The sequence below is a fragment of the Mustelus asterias genome, chromosome 16, assembly GCF_964213995.1.
Source record: "Mustelus asterias chromosome 16, sMusAst1.hap1.1, whole genome shotgun sequence".
NCBI classification, from domain to species: Eukaryota; Metazoa; Chordata; class Chondrichthyes; order Carcharhiniformes; family Triakidae; genus Mustelus; species Mustelus asterias.
In genome coordinates, this window is record NC_135816.1 from 13,437,824 (window position 1) to 13,464,908 (window position 27,085).

General features: G+C 47.0%; 2 protein-coding genes across 3 annotated transcripts in view; both read right to left on the reverse strand.

The window, feature by feature from the left end:
* Positions 1-3,667: 3,667 nt before the first annotated feature.
* znhit2 (zinc finger, HIT-type containing 2) lies at positions 3,668-9,822 on the reverse strand. Its single transcript, XM_078231808.1, has 2 exons — positions 9,313-9,822; positions 3,668-7,009 (listed from the first exon to the last, which is right to left on the reverse strand). Exons 1-2 carry the CDS (start codon positions 9,769-9,771, stop codon positions 6,221-6,223), a joined length of 1,248 nt encoding a protein of 415 aa, XP_078087934.1. The 5' UTR covers positions 9,772-9,822; the 3' UTR covers positions 3,668-6,220.
* A 5,194-nt stretch (positions 9,823-15,016) lies between these two features.
* Positions 15,017-27,085, reverse strand: part of hdac3 (histone deacetylase 3) — a 38,227-nt gene continuing 26,158 nt past the window's right edge. Inside the window, exons 11-15 of one of the 2 annotated variants that reach the window (XM_078231825.1) lie at positions 22,308-22,397; positions 20,476-20,534; positions 18,749-18,828; positions 17,240-17,397; positions 15,017-16,721 (exon numbers count right to left, since the gene is read on the reverse strand). In XM_078231825.1, the coding sequence (XP_078087951.1) occupies positions 16,652-16,721; positions 17,240-17,397; positions 18,749-18,828; positions 20,476-20,534; positions 22,308-22,397 (457 nt within the window). In that variant the 3' untranslated portion in view covers positions 15,017-16,651. The remainder of the gene's footprint in view (positions 16,722-17,239; positions 17,398-18,748; positions 18,829-20,475; positions 20,535-22,307; positions 22,398-27,085) is intronic. The other variant, XM_078231826.1, reaches the window with a different exon arrangement.

Below are 27,085 nucleotides of genomic sequence, written 5' to 3' on the forward strand. Positions count from 1 at the left end.
ATTTTTGCAGCCTCCTTATGTCCCCTTCACAACTTACTTTTCTGCTTAGTTTTGTATCCTAGCTTTGAGGGCGGCATGGTGGCACAGTGGTTAGCACCGCTGCCTCACAGTGCCAGGGGCCTGGGTTCGATTCCTGGCTTGAGTCACTGTCTGTGCGGAGTCTGCATGTTCTCACCGTGTCTGCGTGGATTTCCTCCGGGTGCTCCGGTTTCTTCCCATAGTACGAAAGACATGCTGGTTAGATGAGTTGGCTATGCTAAAATTCTCCCTCAGTGCACTCTAACAGGCGCCAGAGTGGTGATTTTCAGAGTAACTTCATTACAGTGTTAATGTAAGCCTACTTGTGACTAATAAATAAACTTTAATCCTCACAAATTTGGCAACCATTCCTTCATCCAAGTTATTTATATAAATTGTAAACAGTTGAGGTCCAGCACTGAGCCCTGTGGCACACCACTCATTACATCTTGTGGTTTTGCTATCTTATGTGCACTATATAAATGCAATTGTTCTGTTAGTTGTCATACATTTCCACTGCCTCAGCAGAAGAACTGTATCAAAGCCCTTTCTGAATTCCAAGTGCATCATCAGCCTCTGCCTTTCCCCGTCAAGTTCCTTTGTCGCAGTCTTGGAGAGAACCAGTTGTTTAGCTTGGCAGGATTTTGCCTTTGGGATTCTGCACTGCCCACTGCTGGAATGAAGAGGAACTCTTATACACAAGAAGCATGCCTGAGTCTACCTGGCACCTCAACAAGACTGACTGTGTTAAAATTGGAAATTTTGGAGTGGCAAATGGGACAGCTTCATTTTAGCCACTCACTTGGGTTTTTCCTGCTTAGCAAGGGATGTTAAAACTATCATCCTCTCCACCAACCCATCTTGATTCAAAGAGGTTTTACTTCTAATGTTGTCAACTGAGCCCATGTTCCGCTGGATAAGCTCGGGTTTTCATCCAGTTTTTTTCAGTTGAAATAAAAGTGGTAATGTGTTGTCCAATCAATTATATTTAGATAGCTTAGCCTGGTAAAGATTTCAATATAAAACTCAATACTGCATTTTAAATGGGAAAGCAGAACAAAAGACACCTTTCAAGCTTTGGTATGTCTTTGATGTTGTTTGTTTGAGTTATAAGGAGAGGCTGAATAGACTGGGACTTTTTTCTCTGGAGCGTAGGAAGCTGAGGGGTGATCTTATAGAGGTCTATAAAATAATGAGGGACACAGATCATCTAGTCAACATCTTTTCCCAAAGGTAGGGGAGTCTAAAACTAGAGGACATAGGTTTAAGGTGAGAGGGGAGAGATACAAAAAGGTCCAGAGGGACAATTTTTTCACACAGAGGGTGGAGAGTGTCTGGAACAAGCTGCCAGAGGCAATAGTAGAGGTGGGTACAACGTTGTTTTTTAAAAAGCTTAAACAGTTACAAGGGTAAGATTGGTAGAGAGGGATATGGGCCAAATGCAAGTAATTGGGACTAGCTTAGTGGTAAAAACTGGGCAGCATGGACAAGTTGGGACAAAGGTCCTGTTTCAGTGCTGTAAACCTCTATGACTCTAACTGCTTGCAGTGCCGGTTGATTGCAACTTACTGTATTATATTTTATATCCTGGATCTATGCAGAGATAACACAGTTTGTAAGTATATAGGAACTGCACTTACAGTTGTTATGATTGCTTCTGATCTTACGAATGGCCAGGTTGCATCCCAGGGTGGAATCTGCTTTGATAGATCCTAACTTGTATTTTTTGTTTAGATATGTGGAGGGTAGCTACTGAACAGAGTCACAAGAGTCTGCTGATGGATGTTTAACCAAAGAATAAAACATTTATTAAACCAAAAAAATCAACTGTAATACACTACTCCTTTACTCCAACTATACATTTACAGATATATACAGGTTTGTACAGTTAATACAAATTACAAAATCTATCTTACACTCTAATGTTCACAGTAAGTACACAATTCATATAAACCAATAGGTAACCTGTGGTCAGACACTCAACACTCCAAAACCAAGTGATGGATGCCACCCAAAACCCCCGCAGATTTCTCATTGATTCCCCCAAAACGCTTGTCATACTGTGAGCCAACTGGTTTCACTGGAACTCTGACATTCACACAAAGGTTTCCAATCTCTGTTCAAGAACATGCCTTGGAATCTTACCCCAAATTACACTTTCTCCTAGATGTCTTCACCAAATCCACCTCCAGGGTTTCAACCTCTCTTTCCAGTGTTCCTCTGTCCTGAGTCGCCACATGCATTCAAGCTTTACCTTCCACACTCTCTCTCAGATGCCTGGCTATGCCAACAGAACACAGCTGCTTCGCAGGCCCATAGTAGCCCGTCTCTGGCTGGTAGCTCAGTTGGTTAGAGCATGGTGCTAGTAAAACTAAGGTCGCGGGTTCGATCCACGTATGGGCTCGTTTACTTTGAGGGCAGCACGGTGGCCCAGTGGTTAGCACTGCTGCCTCACAATGCCAGGGATCTGGGTTCGATTCCCGGCTTGGGTCACTGTCTGTGTAGAGTTTGCACGTTCTCCCCGTGTCTGCGTGGGTTTCCTCTGGTTTCCTCCCACAATCTGAAAGATGTGCTGATTGGGTGCATTGATCCGAACAGGCGCTGGAGTGTGGCGACTAGGGGAATTTCACAGTAACTTCATTGCAGTGATAATATAAGTCTTACTTGTGACTAATAAATAAACTTTACTTTAGTAAGGAGTCACCAACCTTCTGGTCACCTTACATCTCTGGCTTCTCACAAGCTGACATTGTCCCAGGTCTGCATTTTGCAAATATCTTCCTCTGCTCCTCTTAACCACCAAACAGAACTTTTTTTTTCCAGATTCCTGTTCTTTGTTCCTTTGACTAGAAGGTCTTTTGGGACTGCCTTCTGTCCTCGTGGTTTTGAGACCCTTCCGTTTTTTAGTTTGGGATCGGTTCTCTGCAGTCTGCCATCATATGCAGCTTCTTTGTGCCTCTCTGGATAATGGTGTTTTGCTTCTGGTTTACCTGACCTTACCTGTTGCGCTGTTTTACTTTTATTTTTGCTTGCCCTCTCGTGCAGGCGCAGGGCTAGCTTTAAACCTAAAAATCATTTTAAAAAAGCAAACTGTTCATGTGCGCAGAGCCAGTTCCAGGCCTGATAACAGGAATATGTCCAACTGCGCATGTGGGGTCATTTTCCAGTGGGTACATGTGCAAAACCCAAATATCGTAAAAAGAACAATTTGCTCATGTGTGGCCCTGCCAGGACTGGCACATGCACGGAGACGGCTGAGGCCCAGTCTCTATGCCATTTTTTAAAAAGTATTATCTTTTGAGGACTGCATAACACAGTGCTACTCCATGCTTCTAACTTGTTTCCAGCACTTTCTACATCTTTGCTTGCTTTCCTCCGAGTCCACACCCAGACTTAACCAATCGAGCACAACAAGCTTTGATGGTGAACAGACTCGCATAATCAAACACAGAACAATCGCATGCTGCACTTCCTGCTTCCAAAAAACCATCCATCTTGTCCAATTGCTAACCAGTCAGAGACGATGGTCAGTAGCTACAATCAGAAATGCAACCGTCACAACCTCCCAGTAACTCCGGGGAAGCAGCCCGTCTCTCGATTGTTTGGCAGTGTCTGCGATGTGGAATCAGACTCACGGCACATATCGGAAGACTGTCACGGCACCACCGCCACATTTAATAGAACACTTCTCGTAAAAATAGTAGTGATATCACAATCCAAATACCAAACCAAGCCATTAACACCTGCAGCCACCCAGAAAGGACTTGCTAAACATTGCTTGAGTGTTGAGGATTGACCCAAATAATGCACGGTGAGTACTCAAACCGTTTAAGTTTTTTATTAACCTGCCAGCAAGGAGGGCAGATACAGTGAATTTCACTATGGTGTTGCGTCAATTCAGATACTTAGCAGTTATAGTTAATTACAGCAAATGAGAAACAAGCAACTTTCCACTCCTTCATTTGCATACATAGTCCACCAATTGTAGCATAGCTTTTTGCCCTTTCTTATCCAATAGAAAACCATATGTCAACATATCTTGTTTTTTGGTATTTGTCATGGTAACTTGTCTTTGTTTTCATCCTGTGTCCTAGCCTGGAATGGAAGGTTAGATGAGTCTCTTCCCCTGAGTATGCAAGTGCTGGCCTCACTGAACGCCTTGTTTGCGAAAAACATTTTCCATTGCTTGACAGAGTTATTTGTCATAACTTAATTTCCACAATTATTGTCACTTAATTTTTCCCTACCAGCATCTGCAGTTTTTAAACTGCTTTTAACTATAGTTTCACAGGTTCCAGCAACAAGTTTTATTTGAAATGGGCATCTTTAATCTTGCAGAACAAAGTGAATTAAATATTTGGCCACAGCTGGAATTACAACTTAATTTCCACACGAGGATTCCTGGGCTCTGCCATTGACAGCCTGAGCTATTATTACATCAACCCCCACCCTTTCCCCAAAACATTCATTCACGAATACTGTCCGGATCCACTTCTTCACACAAAGGGCCGTAGCATTTGGGGACTTGTTTTGAATTCATTCATGAGATGCGGGTATCGCTGGCAAAGCCAGCATATATTGTCTGTCTTTCTATCGATAGGAACGTAAGAAAATTTATAGCATAGCAAGGCCATTTCACAGGGCAGTTAAGAGTCAACCACACGTGTGCAGATAGAAAAACAATTGCTGTGTGTGTAAAAATAAATCCCTTCACTACTTATGAACAGACAAAATTGACAAAGAGGTAAAGAGAATGGGCCATCAAATCTGCCCCGCACACCAAAATAATCCAGCGATAAATCTAGCGTCAATTACAGAACATTGAATACAGGAGTTGGGGCGTCTTGTTGAAGTTGTACAGGACATTGGCAAGGCCACACTTGGAATACTGTGTGCAGTTCTGGTCACCCTATTATAGAAAGGATATTATTAAACTAGAAAGAGTGCAGAAAAGATTTACTGGGATGCTACCGGGACTTGATGGATTGAATTATAAGGAGAGGCTGGATAGACTGGGACTTTTTTCTCTGGAGGTTAGGAGGCTGAGGGATGATCTTATAGAAGTTTATAAAATAATGAGGGGCACAGATCAGCTAGATAGTCAATATCTTTTCCCAAAGGTAGGGGAGTCTAAAACTAGAGGGCATAGGTTTAAAGTGAGAGGGTAGAGGTGTCCAGAGGGGCAATTCTTTCACGCAGAGGGTGGTGAGTGTCTGGAACAAGCTGCCAGAGGTAGTAGTAGAGGCGGGTACAATTTTATCTTTTAAAAAGCATTTAGCTAGTTACCTGGATAAGATGGGTATAGAGGGATATGGGCCAAATGCGGGCAATTCGGATTAGTTTAGAGGTTTAAAAAAAAAGGGCAGCAGGGACAAGTTGGGCTGAAGGGCCTGTTTCCATGCTGTAAACCTTTATGACTCTAATTAGAGATCACCATTGACTTGATGAATTTATTTAATCCTAAGAATAGTTAGAATTATTATAATTACAAACTACTTCACTATTAAAACAAATGAAAGAGATCAGAGAAAGTACGACCAAGGTCATTAACTCCTACACCTGTCAAAAATGGTCCAAAGTGTTTCAGAAATAATAAATTGCTGTAATTATACATGAGGGGAGATCTTTGGAAAACACATTCTCATGACACAGATAGCGAGTAAACCGAAAACATGCTTAGCTGTCAGCTATGGCTCAGTAAGTAGACTGTCACCTCTGACCTAGAAAGTCACAGGTTCATGTCCCAGTCCGACTTGAGCAATCTCGGCTGGCACTCCGAGCACACTAATGAAGGAGTGCTGCACTGTCAAAAATGCTGTCTCTCAGATGAGGCCTAAAGACCACCTGCTCTCTCCTTTGCAGGTAAAGGATCGCACAACAGTTACTTGGAACAAAAAAGGAGTTCTGAATAGTTATCCCTGAACCATTATCACACTGCTATTTGTGGGAGCTTGCTCTGCACAACCTGGCTACCATGGTCCATGAAACATTGACTACACTTCAAAATGTACTTAATGGACTGTGAAGCACTTTGGGACATCCTAAAGCTGTGAAAGGTGCTGTAGAAATTCAATTGCTTTAAGTGACTGCCTGAACCATCCAACAGTTTGCTCATACTTGGCTCCAATTCTCTTGGAATAATCCCAGTGAGTAGTTTGATTACGAATGTTTATTAAATGGGGAACAGTCGTGTTTAATAAAGTCAGGGAGTGAGCTCTTCAATTAACACCTTCTTCCCCGGGGGTCGATTTCCTCCCCAGGCTTTTTCCAGGTTTGATTTGGCATCTTCCACTTGTACTAAGGTATTGAAGGTGTCCTCGTATTCCCGCTGCACCTCCAGGGACACAAACATCAACGATTCCTCATGTTCCTTCACCCAGGACAGGAGGAAAGCGCATTTCTTCCGAGCCCGGAAACGATCGGGATGCTCCTTGTGTCCGGCACGCTTGGCTTTTCCCAGGGTGCGACTGAGCTGGGAGATTGCAGCTAGGGTGTAATGACCACTTGGTGGCCCGCTCCCCCCAGAGAGGAGGACACGTACATCCTTGATTGTATTCACTGCCTCAAAGGGGTTGGAGGAGTAGGGGCTGTCCCGCACAGCCCCAACCCCAGCCTGCACAGCTTCAGCAGTGGACGTGAAAACACAACTGCTTCTAAGCGCCTCAGAGATTGTCAGTGTGGCTTCAATAAATTCATCCCTCATTTCCCCTGATAAGTCCCCATTAATGAGCTTCATGGAGAATGCGTAGGCGTAGAGAACGTTCACCACACTGTACTGGATCAGGGGAGAGGGCTTTGAGCACAAACTCAGCAAAGGGGCAATGTTCCTGCAGATCACAGGAATAGAATCATTGTGTTCCCAGACTGTCACTCTTTCTGCCTCTCCATTCAATCTGTCCGGTTCTGAATCATTCGGCCCCACAGTTCCCTCAACGTCCACCACAGGCTGTACTTCAGTTATCCTCTCACTCGGTTCATCTTCCTCCAGCCCCTTTGAAGAAAATAAATCCAGTTACTTTACGTAAAGAGCCATCATTGATTCCCAGTGGTGTGGCTCGAAATAAACACTCTCACCCCTGTGTAATAAAGCCATGTCAAAAGTCTCACAACATTCTCTCTACTGTCTGCAGCCTATTCATTTCAATGAATGGGTCCAGTCAACGCTTTGAGCAGCTGTACGGGAACTTCTGGTTTGTTGTGCAGATAAGAGAGAGAATTTGTCTCAAAGGCAAAATCTCGGCTCTCACTGTGAGAGGGTCAGTGCTGAGGGAGTGCTGCACTGTCAGAGGGTCAGTACTGAGGGAGTTCTGCACTGTCAGAGGGTCAGTACTTAGGGAGTGCTGCACTGTCAGAGGGTCAGTACTGAGGGAGTTCTGCACTGTCAGAGGGTCAGTACTGAGGGAGTGCTGCACTGTCAGAGGAGCAGAACTGAGGGAATGCTCACTGTCAGAGGAGCAGTACTGAGGGAGTGCCGCACTGTCAGAGGAGCAGAACTGAGGGAGTGCTCACTGTCAGAGGAGCGGAACTGAGGGAGTGCTACATTGTCAGAGAGGCGGTGCTCCATTTTCAGAGTGTCAGCTATGTTCTCAGAAGACTAAGGAAATTTGGCATGTCAGCTATGACTCTCACCGACTTTTACAGATGCCCCATAGAAAGCATTCTTTCCGGATGTATCACAGCTTGGTATGGGCTCCTGTTCTGCCCAAGACCGCAAGGAACTACAAACGATCGTGAATGTAGCCCAATCCATCACGCAAACCAGCCTCCCATCCATTGATTCTATCTATACTTCCCGCTGCCTCAGCAAAGCAGCCAGCATAATTAAGGACCCCCATCACCCCGGACATTCTCTCTTCCATCGGGAAAAAGATACAAAAGTCTGAGGCCACGTACCAATCGACTCAAGAACAGCTTCTTTCCTGCTGCTGTCAGATTTTGAATGGACCTACGTTGCATTAAGTTGATCGTTCTCTACACCCTAGCTATGACTGTAACACTCCATTCTGCACTCTCCCGTTTCCTTCTCTATGAACGGTATGCTTTGTCTATATAGCGAGCAAGAAATAATACTTTTCATTATATGCTAATACATGTGACAATAATAAATCAAATCAAATCAAAAATCAAATCAGTACTGAGGGAGTGCCGCACTGTCAGAGGGTCAGTACTGAGGGAGTGCTGCACTGTCAGAGGGGCAGTACTGAGGGAATGCTGCACTGTCAGAGGGTCAGTACTGAGGGAGTGCTGCACTGTCAGAGGGTCAGTAATGAGGGAGTGCCGCACTGTCAGAGGGTCAGTACTGAGGGAGTGCCGCACTGTCAGAGGGTCAGTACTGAGGGAGTGCCGCACTGTCAGAGGGTCAGTACTGAGGGAGTGCCGCACTGTCAGAGGGTCAGTACTGAGGGAGTGCCGCACTGTCAGAGGGTCAGTACTGAGGGAGTGCCGCACTGTCAGAGGGTTACATTCTGTTGGGGAAAGACGTTCCTATCCCTGCACCCATTCTGACATCCCACCTCCTCCAGATATCAACTCAACTCCACATTCCATCCAGCCCAGCACCCAAACCCCGCCCCCATCCAGCCCAGCACCCAAACCCCGCCCCCATCCAGCCCAGCACCCAAACCCCGCCCCCTTCCAGCCCAGCACCCAAACCCCGCCCCCATCCAGCCCAGCACCCAAACCCCGCCTACATCCAGCCCAGCACCCAAACCCTGCCCCCTTCCAGCCCAGCACCCAAACCCCGCCCCCATCCAGCCCAGCACCCAAACCCCGCCCTCATCCAGCCCAGCACCGAAACCCCGCCCCCATCCAGCCCAGCACCCAAACCCCACCCCCTTCCAGCCCAGCACCCAAACCCCGCCCCCATCCAGCCCAGCACCCAAACCCCGCCCCCATCCAGCCCAGCACCTAAACCCCGCCCCCATCCAGCCCAGCACCCAAACCCCGCCCCCATCCAGCCCAGCACCCAAACCCCGCCCCATCCAGCCCAGCACCCAAACCCCGCCCCCATCCAGCCCAGCACCCAAATCCCGCCCCCATGCAGCCCAGCACCCAAACCCCGCCCCCATCCAGCCCAGCACCCAAACCCCGCCCCCATCCAGCCCAGCACCCAAACCCCGCCCCCATCCAGCCCAGCACCCAAACCCTGCCCCCATCCAGCCCAGCACCTAAACCCCGCCCCCATCCAGCCCAGCACCCAAACCCCGCCCCCATCCAGCCCAGCACCCAAACACCCCCCACTCCAACAGGCAGTTGCAGTTTACTCTGCCAGCCGCAGGCGGCGCTCGCTCTCACCCCAGGCTCCAGCTCCTGGACCGGGCCGACGGCCCCGCGCTCCCACCACGGCCGCCACTCCTCAATCCAGCCCGCGGCCCCGCCGCTCTCCAGGAGCCGCTGGAAGTCGCGGCGCTGCTGCTGGGTCAGAGTCTCCCAGAGCGGGCAGCCCGGGGCCTCCAGCTCGGGGGGATCCAAGCCCGGCTCCGGGGGCTCGGACACCCGCAGCCGCCCCAGGCTCTCCCGCAGCTGCTGCCGCCCCGGGGCGTCCCGGGCCTCGGCCCGCAGCTCGCCCAGCACCGCGTCCCGGTAGAAGGCCTCGGCGCAGCCCCGGTGCCGGCCGCTGCGGTAGCAGGGCAGCGAGCAGAAGGGCACATTGCAGCGGGGGCAGGTGTAGCGGGCGACGGCCCCGGGCCCGCTCCCCGGGCACAGGCCGCAAGCCTCGGCCTCGCGTTCCGCGGCCGGCGGAGGCAGCGACATCGCAAACGGTTCCCCCCGCTGCGCCGTAAAGCAGGCCCGCTTCAGTGCGACAGCACTGGCATAGGGGGCTTTCGCATTCACGACACTGCCGTAATCCGGGGCGGGGCCTTGGGCAGAGAGGCTGGGACTGAGTTAAAGTCAGAGTCACCAAACACACAGACTGGGGCTGCTCTCAAAGCTCTGTCAGGAGTCTCACAACACCAGGTTAAAGGCAGGGAGGCTTCAGAATCATAGAATCCCTACTGTGGAGGAGGCCATTCAGCCCATCGAGTCTGCACCGACTCCCCGCTAGAGCATCTTACCTAGGACCCATCCCCATAACCCCACACAGTTACTCTGGCTCATCCCCCTAACAAAGAACAAAGAAAATTACAGCACAGGAACAGGCCCTTCAGCCCTCCAAGACTGCACCGACCATGCTGCCCGACTTAACTAAAACCCCCTACCCTTCCGGGGACCATATCCCTCTATTCCCATCTCATTCATGTACTTGTGAAGACGCCCCTTAAAAGTCACTACCGTATCCGCTTCCACTACCTCCCCCGGCGACGAGTTACAGGCACCCACTACTGTCTGTGTAAAAAATCTGCCTCGTACATCTCCTTTAAACCTTGCCCCTCGCACCTTAAACCTATGCTCCTTAGTAATTGACTCTTCCACCCTGGGAAAAAGCTTCTGACTATCTACTCTCTCCTCTCATAATCTTGTAGACTTCTATCAGGCCTCCTGTCGCTCCAGTGAGAACGAACCACGTTTCTCCAACCTCTCCTCACAGCTAATGGGTGTCCACGGGCACGGTTGACGCCTTCCATGCCCGCTGGGCACCGCAGGGGTTGGGGTGCGTTATCGACCCTAATACTCACATTTTAATTTGATGTTTTTAAGTTTCCTTTGTACTTTGATTTCTGTTCGGGCTGTTCCCCCTCCTTTTTGGGGAGCTGCCCCTTTTACTTTGTCTGTGTGGAGTTTGCACGTTCTCCTCGTGTCTGCGTGGGTTTCCTCCTACAGTCCAAAGATGTGTGGGTTAGGTTGATTGGCCAGGTTAAAAAAAATTGCCCCTTAGAGTCCTGGGCTGCGTAGGTTAGAGGGATTAGTCGGTAAAATATGTGGGGGTAGGGCCTGGGTGGGATTGTGGTCGGTGCAGACTCGATGGGCTGAATGGCCTCCTTCTGCACTGTAGGATTTCTATGTAATGTCTATGTCCTGACTTAATTTGAGTTTGTTTATTTGGTTTGACCTAAAAAGAGGGCAACATCCTGGTAAATCTTTTCTGTACCCTCTCCAATCTGCACATCTTTGGACACTTAAGGGGCAATTTAGCATAGCCAATCCACCTAAGCTGCACATCATTTGGGCTGTGGGAAGAAACTGGAGCACCCGGAGTTCTGGACTAATAATCCAGAGTACAGGGGTTCAAAAGCCCATAAACGCAAAATACTGCGGATGCTGGAACCTGAAACAAAAACAGAAAAATGCTGGAAAATCTCAGCAGGTCTGACAGCATCTGTGGAGAGAGAATGGAGTCAGATTGTCTCTGATGAAGAATCATCCAGACTTGAAATGTTGGTTCTATTTGCTCTCCACGGATGCTATCAGATCTGCTGAGATTTTTCAGCATTTTTCTGTTCAAAAGCCCTCACAAGCAGCTTGAAAATTTGAATTCAGTTTTGAAAATCCTGCTGTCAATGATGTTGACCATGAATTGTCATTAAAAACACAACTAGTTCATTGTTAACCTTTAGGGAAAGAAACTTGCCGTCCTTATTCAGTCTGGGTCTGTATATGTCTCCACCGTAAGAAGTTTAACAACACCAGGTTAAAGTCCATCAGGTTTATTTGGTAGCAAAAGCCACACAAGCTTTCGAAGCTCTAAGCCCCTTCTTCAGGTGAGTGGGAATTCTGTTCACAAACAGAGCTTATAAAGACACAGACTCAATTTACATGAATAATGGTTGGAATGCGAATACTTACAACTAATCAAGTCTTTAAGAAACTCCCATTGTTTTGTTTCTTAAAGACTTGATTAGTTGTAAGTATTCGCATTCCAACCATTATTCATGTAAATTGAGTCTGTGTCTTTATAAGCTCTGTTTGTGAACAGAATTCCCACTCACCTGAAGAAGGGGCTTAGAGCTTCGAAAGCTTGTGTGGCTTTTGCTACCAAATAAACCTGTTGGACTTTAACCTGGTGTTGTTAAACTTCTTACTGTGTTTACCCCAGTCCAACGCCGGCATCTCCACATTATGTCTCTACCAACATGGCTGGCTCTTAATTGCCCTCTGCCGTGGGCAATCTACCTGCGGTTGAAGTAGGTCACCACGAGAGGGTAATGTGAGGGGCAGTACCATTGATGCCCACATTCCAATAATAGTCTCATCGAAGTATCCATTTTCATTAGAATATCCCAAATACTGCACAATAGTTAAACAGGAGCAGTGCGACTTGCTTTGACCACAGTAAGGTACCAAACCAAGATGGGAGATTGAAGTGTGCTGACATTTTCAGTGGCAAGAGGTTCAGTAACAGGAGTACATGGGTTTAAGTCTTTTGGTAAAAGATTTAGAAGGCAGACGAGCAATTTTTATTTCAACTCAGCAAGTTGCAGGGATCTAGAATGTGCTGTCTGAAAGGGTGATGGAAAGCAGATTCCATAGTAACTTTCCAGAGGGCATTGGATAAACATTTGAAGGAGGGAGATTTGTGGGCTATGGAAAAAGTGTGACTAATTGAACAGCTCCTCCGAACAGCTAACGTAGGCAGGATGGGCCTCTTTCTGTGCTGTACAATTCTATGAATGACACAGAAGGGCCTGTATCTCAGTAAGAGACAAAATCTGTTTGTGTTTAGGGTGTACACTCGAGTCACAATAAATGCCCCGACTGGTTCAGTCAGTAGTAATCGTGCCTCTGAATCTGAAGGTCCCACTCCCACTCCAGAGATTTCAGCCCCATAATCCAGGCTGACATTCCTAATGCAGCCACAAGGAAATGCTGCACATTCAGCACCAGTTTGTACTCGGGGAGTGCTGCACTGCCTGAGGTGCCATCTTTTGGAAGAGATGTAACCTTCTCTGCTGGACATTAAAAATAAATTTCATGGCTTTTCTTTGGAAAAGAGCAGGGAAGCCCTCTCTAGTATCCTGGTCAATAAAAATCTCAATTCACATCACTAAAACAGATGGCTATTTATTTCACTGCTTGCTGTGGGAGCTTACTGCGTACAAATTGGTCATGATGTGGAGATGCCGGCATTGGACTGGGGTGAACACTGTAAGAGTTTTAACAACACCAGGTTTCTGACGAGGGAGCAGCGCTCCGAAAGCTTATGGTATTTGCTACCAAATAAACCTGTTGGACTTTAACCTGGTGTTGTTAAAACTCTTACAAATTGGTTGCCAAGTTTCCTGAATATTGGCTATAGACCACTTTGGGGCCTCTTGAGACTGTGAAAGGTACTGTCGAAATACAAGCCTTTTTGTCCCCATCTACCTTCCAGTCTCCAGTTCTGGTGAAGAGTCAGCAGCTCGAAACACGAGCCTCAGCTTTAGAAGAGCGTAGAAATTAATTCAACGAATTTCATTTGAGCAGAGAGGGTGGAAAGACAGACCAAGTTAAAGTAAACATTGCTCCAGGCTGTGCTCACATCTCCAGCATTTCTTTCAGTTTTTATTTCCACTCTCCTTGTTTTAATTTATGGCCACGGCAAATTCCAATCCACACAAGACATCAGGTAATCACTGAATGTGTGAGAATGTAGGCTGAGGAAGATATTTACAGGGTCTACGCATTGGAAGAGTTAAATGACTCTTACGATTTTTGCCCCAACTGAAAAAGGAACTGAATTTTGGCAGGTGCAGGATAATGTAAATCACCAGTGTCCTTGTAATTGCAAAAGCTAATTGTTATTACTAGGAGGAAAACAAAGATCGAGACTTGAAGCAGAATTCTTTCTCAAATCTCTTACCATGTGAATACACCGAGAACTTTTTGTGATTTGCTGAGTCCCCTTCTCTTTCAGTATTAAAGCCTCGCTGGATTGCTGTTTAATATAACGTTTGCTAGAATTGAATTAGAATTGAAGAGAATGCCGGCTGCCGTTAGCTCAATTGTTCAGAGGTTGGTGCTAAATAATACGGATAGCATGGGCTCAGTCCTAGAACTGGTTTAGGGAGTTCCTGAGGCCCTAAACGACCCCCCCCATGCCCCAGAGAATCATCTTGGCACAGATATCTGTGGAGAGCCATGGTTCACAACCCTTGGATACCGAGGACATTACATGAAGAGGGAGAGGGAAGTTAATCATTCTCTTTAAATTCTCAAGGGCAATTAGGGATAGGCAATAAATGTTAGCCTAGCCAGTGACACCCACATCCCATGATATTCTTTTTTTAATTGGATTTTAACAGCTGGAATGGTCATTGGAAAGCAATGAATTTTTTGTGGAAAGGTTAAAAACAAAGATATGGGGTGTAAGAAGCACATTTGGCCCTTTTCTTTCCACAAGGGGAATGTGGATGTTGCTGACGAGGCCAGGATTTATTACCCCTTGATTGGTTAGAATGGCTGTGGGGAGGTATGGAAGGTACATGGTTGGATGAATGTTGCTGCAGCTTTATTTTGAGGTGGCACAGTGGGTTAGCACTGCTGCCTCACAGTGCCAAGGACCCGAGTTCAATTCTAGCCTTGGGTCACTGTTTGTGTAGAGTTTGTACATTCTCCCCGTGTCTGCGTGGGTTTCCTCCCACAGTCTGAAAGACGTGCTGGTTAGGTGCATTGGCTGTGCTAAATTCTCCCTGAGTGTACCCGAACAGGTGCCGGAGTGAGGCGACTAGGGGATTTTCACAGTAACTTCATTGCAGGGTTAATGCAAGTCTACTTGTGACTAACAAATAAACTTTACTGTAGGTACTTGGGACTTTTCTTACTGTAGAGAATTGAGCTGAAGTTTCAGTGACAGAGCGTGGTCATATCCTCCATTCGTGGATCAGTGAAATTAACGCAGTGTTCAATTGTTCCCTATCAACTGCTACTCAAATATTGCATGTGTTAATTCTCACTTATGCTTTAACAGAAATCCTAACTGCTACAAATACGCAATCATCTTCAAAAGATTGGACAAACAGTCCAAAGGGACGTTAAAATGCTTACAGATGTACCAACAGATCTTTTCTGTCCCTGTTAATTTTCATATCCAAATTCTAAAAACATTTGAGGCAAACAGAGCTCTGAAACATTACACAGAACACAAATGTATACAAACCATTTTAATATGAAAAAGGTACATTTGTTTTCCGAAAAGACAAAAGCAACTTTATGTACAAGGGCCAAACATTGATGTCAATACACTGGCGTGGGCTGCCAATGTTCTCACTGTGGAAAGTTATGAGGTTGATCAGAGTTTGCAGCGTATCAGATCGAGCCACTGTGCACAATCCACCCACTGTGCACAATCCACCCACCCACGGTGAATTTCCCTTACAAACAGCTGGTGTCTTTCTTACGAGGAAGAATCAACAGTTCCGATCATGGCAACTGACGGCCTTAAACACAATCAATGCATATAAATAGTGTCAGGGTGATTGAAAGCCATAACAAGCTGTTTCCTTTCGGGTTTAGCCTTGTCAAATTTTATCACGAGGTTTAATGGTGCCATATTCTGTGTCGTAACGCTCCTGAGAAGTATGTTTTACTATGAACATTTTTTTTTCTTTTTATCTCCATTTATAGCAAAACACAAACTCTTTTTCCTCAAAATTGAACGTTTACAGACTTTTAAACCCATGATTCTGTTTATTGTTAACCCCAATGATCTTCTAAGCATCTCCCACACCCGCCACCCCTCCCCACACCTTGCCCAGGTGAGTGAATGGTTACACAGACATTGCAAACTGTAAAGTATAAAGAAACACAAACTTCGATGTGGCAATTTGGGTGAGGTATGAGGGGGCAGCAAGTGTGTGCGGAACTGTGACCAGAACAAAAAACATCAGGAGAGAGAAGGGAACAGAAAGGATTCACGCAGCTGTACGATTGACGATATTCCCGCTATCCTATCACAAGAACAGATTCCATACAATGGAAACAAAACAAAAAGACACGAGGTTTGGCAAACTACACAAGTAACAGCATTAATAGTTTCAAGTTCTGCAAGGACATAACATCCCAGAACTTACCCCAAGCCCACATGAGGGACTGGGAGTGACGGAACCGGCAGGGAGCGATGAATAAAAACTATTGATTTCTGTATTGTACTGTAAGGTCCAATCACACTGTAGCTTGAAGGGGCTACACTGTACGGACCCACCCACTCACATGCTACTGGAATTCCTCACAAGTTATCGGTAGTCGGGTCAGTATATTCATCGGTGGCTAAACATCCTCTGAATTTCCAGACTCACTGTGCTCATCTCTCCGAGGTTTTGGGGTCTAGTACAGCCTCTGAATTGCTGTTTCGTTACCTTTAAGAGGCCCTATAAAGATGCATGCTGCCTGCCACATGAAACAACTTGCTGCCCGCATGCCACCCATGGCTGCTGACTGACCAACAACACAGCTCTCGCCCCTGGGTAAGGCAACGGAAACTCGTTCAGATAATCAAGTCTTAATTTTGTCTCCAACCCAAACAAAACAACAAGGAATCGATACAGGAGCTGAGGGTTTGCTTCTTGGGTTTTGTGGACAGATGCTGATCCTGGCCCACAGAGCCACACTCTGCTTCGCCTGGGGTGGGGAAGTGGCAGCTCTTTGTCCTCTGGCCCCCTGCGCAGCTCTGGAGACCCGACACCAGTCTGTGTGGCTTACAGTAGCTCTGATCACCAGTGCGGTGCTGTATTAATCAGTCCTGACTGTTTGCTCTGATGTACGATGGCCAGTCACCTCCTCAGATTTCCACATCACTCTCCTTGTCATTGTCGTGGTCACCGTCATAAAATTCATTCCCGGCTTCCGGCCTGGAGGATTGATTGAGGGACTGAAATCATTATCATCTCCTTCACTCCAACATCGAGCATTCTTGCAATTACTGTATAATCGAAATACCATTCACACAAACACAAATTTCAACATGAATGGTACATAATGGTTTATATGGTTTAGAAAGTGCTCCCCAAAAAGGAAGTGGAAGCAGATTTAATAACAATTTCCAAAAGACAATTGGATAAATACTGGAAGGGGAAAATTTGTCTGACAAAGGACAGCGGGTCTAATTAGACAGTTCCACCAAAGAGCTGCCACAAGCACAATAGGACCAATCACCTCCTCCTACAATCTTAGAATTCTATTCTGCGTGTTAAGCTTGCTTACCCATTAACTGATTATTTGGGAGAAAACAGTTCTTCCCCAATACTCTTCATTGTCGCCAGTTCCAGACCTCTTTAACCGAGGATCCTGGGTCATGAACCCTTCCCCACATTGAACAATACACCTCGGGCTTGCTAATGTGCTTAACTCGTGTCGCTACACCACGTACCTGCTGTAGTTGTCCTCTGACCCGCGCTCCTCGGGGTCAGGATCGTCTGTGCGCTCATAGCTCAGCAAATCCGAAGGAACATCGTGGATCTGGACACTGGGAGCATGGTTCAACATTTTCAGGTTTTCAAAAATCGTTTGCCTGATCTGATCCAGGTACTAAAACAGGAGTCAGGGAAACCTCATTAGATTACTGACTCTCATTGTCGAGCAGCCATCCTCACCCCCAGCGCCCCCACCCCATGTGGCACTGCGCCCACACCCCACCCACTCCATTGTGGTATGACGTCCATCCCTTCATTCTGATCTGGTGCAGTATCTGTGTCTGTTCACCGAGACACCTCAACACTATCTCCCCTATCCCTCTTGGGAAAAGTGTTCCCTTCAGTCCTGTTCCTCTGCCTCTTCTCCAGACCCCTTTTTACATTTTTGCTGAATGATTGTTCGATCTAAAATTTGACTCTGGATTCTGCTTCCAACAATCGTTCCGCAATGTCGTTCTGCAAGTCTGTGATACACGGTTAATGAAGAAGTCGCTGAACTATTTTGTTTCATTCTCAGGATGTTGATGTTACTGTCAGGGTCAGCACTTACTGCCCATCCCCAGTCATCCTGAGAAGTGATGGCGGGTTGCTACCCTGATCTGCTGGCAGTGGGTTTGATATAAACTGAGGAGCTTTCTCGGCCACTCCTAAGTGTTGAAGCGACCCCTTGTTGCTATAGTACTTTAGTACTTGCCTGGGGAGTGTTTGATGGGGACAGTGTAGAGGGAGCTTTATTCTGTATCTAACCCTGTGCTGTACGTGTCCTGGGAGTGTTTGATGGGGACAGTGTAGAGGGAGCTTTATTCTGTATCTAACCCCGTGCTGTACCTGTCCTGGGAGTGTTTGATGGGGACAGTGTAGAGGGAGCTTTACTCTGTATCTGACCCCGTGCTGTATCTGACCTGGGAGTGTTTGATGGGAAAGTGTAGAGGGAGCTTTACTCTGTATCTAACCCCGTGCTGTACCTGTCCTGGGAGTGTTTGATGGGGACAGTGCAGAGGGAGCTTTACTCTGTATCTAATCCCGTGCTGTACCTGTCCTGCGATTGTTTGATGGGGACAGTGCAGAGGGAGCTTTGCTCTGTATCTAACCCTGTGCTGTACCTGTCCTGGGAGTGTTTGATGGGGACAGTGCAGAGGGAGCTTTACTCTGTATCTAACCCCGTGCTGTACCTGTCCTGCGATTGTTTGATGGGGACAGTGCAGAGGGAGCTTTACTCTGTATCTAATCCCGTGCTGTACCTGTCCTGCGATTGTTTGATGGGGACAGTGTAGAGGGAGCTTCACTCTGTATCAAACCCTGTGCTGTACAAGCATTGGAAGCTAACAAGGGGTGCTGCAACGTGTCACCCCTCACAGCTCACCCGACACAATATGCATCAAATAAAAGTCCCAAGATCCAATTATTAGGGATGAAAAGAATAGAAACACAAGGTGGTGTTTATGTTCACAGAGCCCACAACTAACCTGCCTGGTGTTCTGGTTTTCGATCCTGGTGCTGACATCCGGGTGAAGCGTGAAGTCTGGGGCAAAGTATTCAAAGTATTCTGAGAGAAACAAGGGTATTCTCGGATTAATGCTGGTGAACATCGAGGGAGCACAGTGCAATTATAATCTCTCATCTGGCATCATATTAAAAGCTAATACCATGTCAGCTTTGCACAATGAACAGAGTTCCAATAATGGGAGCACTGAACAGATTCATGGCTCCTCTACAAAGGACTGGGTTGGCACCGACCCAAAACCTTCAGCCACTGTACTGAGTGCCAAATGGGTGCTCGCACTGCTGAACCACACTCCTGGTTCAACAGGAACATCAAAGTGGGTTTAAGCTGAGAATTCAGGGGTAAAACACAGAATTTCACCATTCTCTAAATGACAAAAACCACTCGGCCAAACTGGGGGAATAAAACAGCAACAGGTTAAAAATAAACAGAACCAGTCTCTCTCTGACAGGATTCACTAAACATTTTATATAAGGTTGGGCATGACTACACCTAGTTTATTAATTCAGTTCTGGGGAAGTGGGCCTCAGCAGTGAAGCCATAACTACTCTCCATCCCTCGTTGCTCTAAGAAAATGATGATTCTGCCTGTGGATTGTTGCAGCAACAGACGGCTTCAGAGGAGACTGAAGAGACAACCATATAGGATGGGACTGGAGTCATGTGTCGATCATGAGAACACAAGAAACAGGAGGAGTGACCCACAGGGCCCATTGCCAATGAGCCGTCAGCTATTCAATGTTTGATGTCTGGCTTCAAATTTCAGTTTCCCGCTCGCTCCCCATATACCTCGATCCTGAGACCAAAAAAATCAGTCCATCTCAAGCCTCAAAAATATGCAATGATGCCGCATCCAAAACCCTCGGGGGGGGGTACAGAAATCTAAAGATTCACAACCCTCTGGGAGAAGAAACCTCTCCTCATCGCAGTCCTACATGATCGGTGGCAAGCACTGCTGCTTCACAGCACCAGGGGCCCAGGTTCAATTCCTGCTTGGGACACAGTCTGTGCGGATAATGCACATTCTCCCCGTGTCTGCGCGGGCTTCCTCTGGGTGCTCCAGTTTCCTCCCACAGTCCAAAAACATGCTGGTTAGATGCATTGGCCATGCTAAATTCTCCCTCAGTGTACCCGAACAGGCACTGGAGTGTGGCGACTAGGGGATTTTCACACTAACTTCATTGCAGTGTTGATGTAAACCTACTTGAGACAATAAAAAATAAACTTTGAACTTTATCTTGAGACTGCTTCCAGTGTTCTAGATTCCCCAGCCTGGGGAAACAATCTCTCAGTGTCTATCCTGTCAAGCCCTTTCAGAATCTTGGAAGTTTCAATAAGATCACCTCTCATTCTTTTAACTCCAGAGAATACAGTCAGTCCAGGTAAAAGGGGCATTCCCAGTGGACTCTGTTCAGGTGAGGGGTAGTCACTCGTTGCCTCGGGGGGGGGGGGGGGGGGGGGGGTGTCAGGGCTGACTCAGTTAGCTTTTGTTTACGACAATCTAGTAGCATTTGTGATCATATTTTGTTGCTGATTACAAATTCATAATTTGCCATGGTGGGATTTCTGTTCACAACCTACGAGACGCAAAGACTATTCCAATCACACACTAATTCTAATTGCACACAGGAAACATTACTGTCCCTCTAAACGCACTAAGAGCCACAGATACTGTTTGAAATTCACTCACCGTTATAAGGGAGCTCATCACTTATCTCTTCATCAACAAGTAACGAGGTCTCAAAAGTCCTGAGAGAGATGTTGAAACAGTAAAATCAGATTCCAATCAGCTCACCCGCGTGCCCGTCACTCCAATTGCACAGTTCAATAAAACGGTTTGCTTTTTAAACTCTATTCCTTGCACCCTTCCCTGAAGGCATCAACTCCACACTGTGGCACAAACTTCAGACATAAGATTGGATGTCTTCCAGCACCGTAACCAAATGTGTCAAGTCAAACGTAGATGCCTGGTATGAAAGGTTTAAAATCATAGAATCCCTACAGTGCAGGAGGAGGCTATTCGGCCCATTGAGTCTGCACCGACCACAATCCCACCCAGGCCCGATCCCTGTAACCCCACGTCTTTACCCTGCTAATCCCTCTCACACTAAGAGGGAATTTAGCACGGCCAATGTATCTAACCCTGCAATCTTTGGGCTGTGGGAGGAAACCGGAGCACCCGGAGGAAACCCACGCAGACACGGGGAGAACGTGCAAACTCCACACAGACAGTGACCCGAGGCCGGAATTGAACCCCGGTCCCTGGCGCTGTGAGGCAGCAGTGCTAACCACTGTGCCACCGGACCTGAAATATCGACTCTTGTTTTTTCTTCCCCCACAAATGCTACCAGACTGTTGTTATTTCCAGCATTTTCCATTTTTATTTCAGATTTCCAGCATCTGCAGTATTTTGCTTTTGTTAAATTCTCCCAACCTGAGTTTTGAAATTTTCAACTGATCTCAAACCCTCAACAGCACGTGAGGGGAGAGAGCACCAGATTGACATTAGCCCTGTGAAGAACTGCTTCCTGACACCAGCCCCAAATATCCAACCTGTCCTCACAACTTAACCCTTTCAGCCCCAGTATTAAACTGGTGAATCTTCATTGCACCCTCTCTAAGGGTAACACATGCTTCCTGAGGTCTGGTGCCCAGAACTGAATGTCGTTCTTCCAGACAGAATCTTATCAGAGCTTTATACAAACTGGAACAGAACTTTTGATCCTTTATATTCCAACACTCTTGAGAGAATAGCCAGGACTCGGGGTGGGGCATGGTGGCACGGTGGTTAGCACTGCTGCGCCAGGGACCTGGGTTCAATTCCCGGCTTGGGTCACTGTCTGTGTGGAGTTTGCACATTCTCCCCGTGTCTGCGTGGGTTTCGTCTAGGTGCTCCGGTTTCCTCCCACAGTCTGAAAGTGCTGATTAGGTGCATTGACCCGAACAGGCGCCAAAGTGTGGCGACTAAGGGATTTTCACATTAACTTTATTGCAGTGTTAATGTAAGCCGATTTGTAACTAATAAATAAACTTTACTTTTACTTTAAATTTTTACTCCAGTGGTTTTGTAAACTTATTTTTGTACCTGACCACTAGCTTTGAGTAAATTTCTCTACTGGGACCCCCTAAATCTCTCTGCTCCTCCGGTTCTCAGCGACTCACGATTTAGAAAACACTCTGATCTTTTTTTCATGCCCTCACTCTTCCCCATGTTGAATTCCATCTGACAGTTTTGCCCACTCAATTCATCAAGGTGCCTTTGCAACTTTCTGCTCCCAACTACACTAGCTATTCTGCCCCCTAACTCTTAAGTGTCATCCACAAACTTAAGACATAAGTCTCTCTACTCCATCAGCCAAGTGGAAAAACTGAGCCCTCCCCCACCGCCGACCACTGGGGATCACTGCCAGCCGCATCCCACCAATGGTCACCTGCTGCTTCTGATGGAGCAGCCTGGAAGGACCGAATGACCTACTCCAGCTTTCTATGTTTCTATGAGATTTCACAGCGCCTCACACTCACCAGCATCTCGCGACATTTCGGACAGTGTACCCCCCTCCTCCCATCACCAGCAGAGGAATGTTGAAGCTTTTCACAAACTCTACGCAGTCCCTGCAAAAACAAAATCACATTCAGACTGCACAAACTCAAGATCAGTCACCTGCCATTCATTTTTAAAGCCATACAAACAGGGCGAGGCCCATTCAGCAGATTGTTGGCGGTTGTAAAAACCCGTCTGGTTCACGAGTGTGCTTCAGAGAAGGAAATCTTCCACCCTTACCTGGTTTGGCCTACATGTGACTCCAGTTCCACAGCAATGGGGTTTACTCTTAAATCCTGCCTGAAATGGCCCAGCAAGCCCCCTCAGTTGTATCAAACCGCTACAAAGTCCATAAAAGGGAATTAAACCCGGACGGATCACCCGGCAACAACCACAGCACCGTCGATCCTGCAAAATCCTCCTTACTGACATCTGGGGGCTTGTGTCCAAAATTGGGAGAGCTGTCTCTCAGATTAGTCAAGCAACAGCCTGACGCAGACATACTCACGGAATCATACTTACAGGTAATGTCCCAGACATCACCATCGCTGGCTATATCCTGTCCCACCACAGGGGGCAGCACAGTGAGATACAGCTGGGATGGGGCTGTGCTGGGGGATTCTCAACATCGACTCTGGGCAAGTGCCATTGTATCAGGAAAAACACGTGCAAGGTAACCTCCTGCTGGTTATCACCTACTGCATGCCCCTGTTCTTTGGGTAGGGGGTTTTAGTTAAGTCGGGCAGCATGGTCGGTGCAGGCTTGGAGGGCCGAAGGGCCTGTTCCTGTGCTGTAATTTTCTTTGTTCTTTGAAAACACACTGAGGGTGGCAGGGGCACAGAATGGACTCTGAGTGGGTGAACTTCAATGTCCATTACCAAGAGTGACTCGATAGCGCCATTGCTGACAGTTGGCCAAATCTTAAGGACGCAGCTGCTAGACTGGGACTCTGGCAAGTGGTGAGGGAACCAGCCAGAGGGGAAAACCTACACAATCGTAATCTCACCAACCTGCCTGTCGCAGATGCATCTGTCCATGACGGTATAGTTAGGAGTGACCACCGCACAGTCCTTGTGGAGACAAGATCCCATCTTCGCTTTGAGGATACCCACCATGTTGTGGGGCACTACCACCATGCTAAATGGGGTAGATTTTGGATAGATACAGCAACTCAAAACAGGGCATCCATGAGGCACTGGGGGCCACGAGCAGCAGCAGAATTGTACTTAATCACAATCTCTAACCTCGTGGATCAGCATATCCCCCACTCTACCCTTAACAGCAAGCTGGGGAATCAATCTTGGTTCAATGGAGTGTGCAGGAGGACAAGCCAGGAACAATACCTGATGAAGCTACAACACAGGACTACCTGTTTACCAAACAGCACATGTAGCAGGTAATAGAGCTAATTCCACTGGATCAGATCTAAGCTCTGCAGTCCTGCCACATTCAGTTGTGAATGATAGGGGACAATTAAATAACAAACCAAAGGAGGAGGCTCCACAAATATCCCCATCCTCAATGATGGAGGAGTCCAGCGCATCAGTGCGAACGATTAGGCTGAAGTATTCGCAGCAAGCTTCAGCCAGAAGTGGCAAGTGGATAATTCAAGTTGGTTCCTCCGGAAGTCCCCAGCATCACAGATATCAGTCTTTCAGTCTACTCCACGTGATATCAAGAAATGGCTGAAGGCACTGGATACTGCAAAAGCAATAGTACTGAAGGCTGGTGCTCCAGAACTAGCTGTGCCCTTAGCCAATCTGTTCCAGTACAGTTGCAATACTGTCATCTACCTGGCAATGTGGAAATTGCCCAGGTTTGCCCTGTCCACGAAAAGCAGGACAAATCCAACCTGGCCAATTACCATTCCATCAGTCAACTCTTGATGATGAGTGACGGAAGGTGTCTTTGATAGTGCTATCAAGCGGCACTTATTCAGCAATAACCTACTCATTGACGCTCAGTTTGGGTTCCGCCAGGGTCACTCAGCTCCTCATGACCGCTTAGTCCAAATGTGGACAAAACAGCTGAACTCAAGATGTGGTGAGAGTGACTGCCCTTGACACCAAGGCAGCATTTCACCAAGCGTGGTATCAAAAACCCCCAGCAAAACTGGTGTCAATGGGAATCAGGGGGAAAACCCTCCACTGACTGGAATCATACTTAGCATAAAGGAAGGTGGCTGTGGCTACTAGAGATCAGTCATCTCAGTCTCAGAACGTCACTGCAGGAGTTCCTCAGGGTAGTGCCCTAGGCCCAACCATCTTCAGCTGCTTCATCAATGACCTTTCTTCCATCATAAGGTCAGAAGTGGGCATGTGCATTGACAATTGCACAATATTCAGCACCATGTGAGTCCTCAGACACTGACGCAGTCCACAACCATATGCAACAAGACCTTGACAATATTCAGGCTGGGGGGGAGGGGGGGGCAATTGACAAGTGACATACAGGCCACACAAGAGCCAGGTAATGACCAACTTCAGTGAGAGAGTATCTATCTCCCCTTGATATTCAATGGCATTGCCATCGCTGAATTCCCCATTATCAACATCCTGGAAGTTACCATTGACCAGAAACTGAACTGGATCAGCCATGTAAATACTGTGCCTACAAGAGGTCAGAGTCTGGCAATTCTGCGGAGTACCACCACTTCCTGAGTCTCCAAAGCCTGTCACCATCTACAAGGCACAAGTCAGGAAGTGATAGAATGCTGTGCACTTGTCTGGATGAATGCCAATCCAACAACACTCAAGAGGCTCAGTACCATCTAGGGCAAAGCAACACATCTGATTGGCACCCCAAGCACCACCTTCAACATCCACTCCCTCCACCACCGTACATAGTGATGCCACATGCATCATATACAAGATGCACTGCAGCAACTCAACATGAATCCTTCAACAGTCTTCTTCCAACTTACCACCTAGAAGGGGAAGGGCAGCAGATGCATGGGAACACCATCACCAACAAGTTCCCCTCTGTTATGTATTTGTTCCTATTAGCTCATCGTGCAGCCCTGCTGCAGTAATGTATGCTAACAGAAGTGATACCACAAGATGTAGAGCAGGAAGCAGAGAGAGAAGCAGCAACCATGGAAGAGGTCATACACGACAAATAGATTCCGTTCATTTTTAATCCGGTGTTTCGTAGTGTCATATCTCCAAATACACAACACCCTCCAAGGCACACACTATCCTGACTTGGGAATATATCACCGTTCCTTCACTGTCGCTGGGCCAAAATCCTGGAACTCCCTCCCTAACTGCACGGTGGGTGTACCTACATCACATGGACTACAATGGTTCAAGAGCGCAACTCACCAGCACCTTCTCAAGGGCAATTAGGAATGGATGATAGAAATGCTGGCCTAGCCAGCAACACACATAACACATTTAAAAAAAAATTAAATCCCTTTAAGCCTGTTCTGCCATCCAATTAGATTTTGGCTAATCTGCATCTTAACACCATCCACCCATCGCTTCTCATTTCCAAAGCTGCTTTCAATCAAAGGTTGCATTTTATCTCAGTCGTAGTTTCAACCAACTGGATTCCATTGACTGCAAATAGAGTCAGCTTGCAACTGAATACAGTGGGCAACTTGTTCAGCACATTATTGGAACAGACACTATGCACTGTTGCATCATCATTTTGGCTAAGATCAAGTGTCGGTCGGATCAAGTCCAAGGTGGGGTGCGATGCCTTATCTTGTCAGCTTGGATCTGGTTGATCTCTTTTGTGGGGACCACGAATTGGATTCATTGCAAATTTTAATTTGGTTTTTGAAGCAAGCAAGGAGATGGAGTCGGGTTTGCCCGGTCCACTCTATGCATTGACTTTGTAACTTTAAGAATGGAGTAAAAATTTCAAAAACGCCATCTGCCCCCCGACTAGCACTCTACCCCCCCTCCCCTACCCCCGCCCGCCCGCCCCCCCGGCCTTACCCAACAAACATCTAACCATCTCCATGTTAACATTTTCAGTCTCCTCCCAGCCCAGTATCTAAATGTTATTTTCAAATATTTTGAGGTAAAGTTTGCTGAAAAAAAGATGAATTTCACAAGACAACTCCACAACAGGTTATGAATCTGAAACTAGATGGAAGTTGGTTAATATACTAATTGCAACCTGTTTCCCACAGAATCTAAACAATCGGCAATCTTATTTGTAAAACATCAGCTTTTAAGCAGAACAATTTACATCTAAAGAGCTGGCGTTTGGATACGGGAAGCTGTAAGCCTGGCACTCAGCAGATGGCCGAGTGTGTGACGGTTCAGCTCTGAGGCTGTTGAAAGATATGTGGGGGGGGCAATTTGCATCAAGCCTAAGGTCCCCCTTGGCACAGTGGTTGGCACTCTCGTCCCTCAGTCAAAATGTGGATTCTCGAGTACAACACTGAGGCTGATGAGCCCAGTGGGAAGGCTGCAGTGTCAGAGTTCAGATAAAACTACAAACATCCGATTTAGGAGCAGGAATAGGCTACTTTGTTCCTCGCGTCTGCTCCACCATTCAATAATGATCCCATGAATATTGGGTGGCATGGTAGCACAGTGGTTAGCACTGCTGCTTCACAGCTCCAGGGACCTGGGTTCGATTCCCGGCTTGGGTCACTGTCTGTGTGGAGTTTGCATGTTCTCCCCGTGTCTGCGTGGGTTTCCTTCGGGTGCTCCGGTTTCCTCCCACAGTCTAAAGATGTGCGGGTTAGGTTGATTGGCCATGCTAAAAAATTGCTCCTTAGTGTCCTGAGATGCGTAGGTTA

Excerpts from the sequence above, each read along its gene's own strand:
- znhit2 (XM_078231808.1), bottom strand. The coding sequence starts at position 9,771 with ATGTCGCTGCCTCCGCCGGCCGCGGAACGCGAGGCCGAGGCTTGCGGC. Across the intron at positions 7,010-9,312 it reads TCCAGGAGCTGGAGCCTGGG|GGGCTGGAGGAAGATGAACC; the intron begins GTGAGAGCGAGC and ends TTTTCTTCAAAG.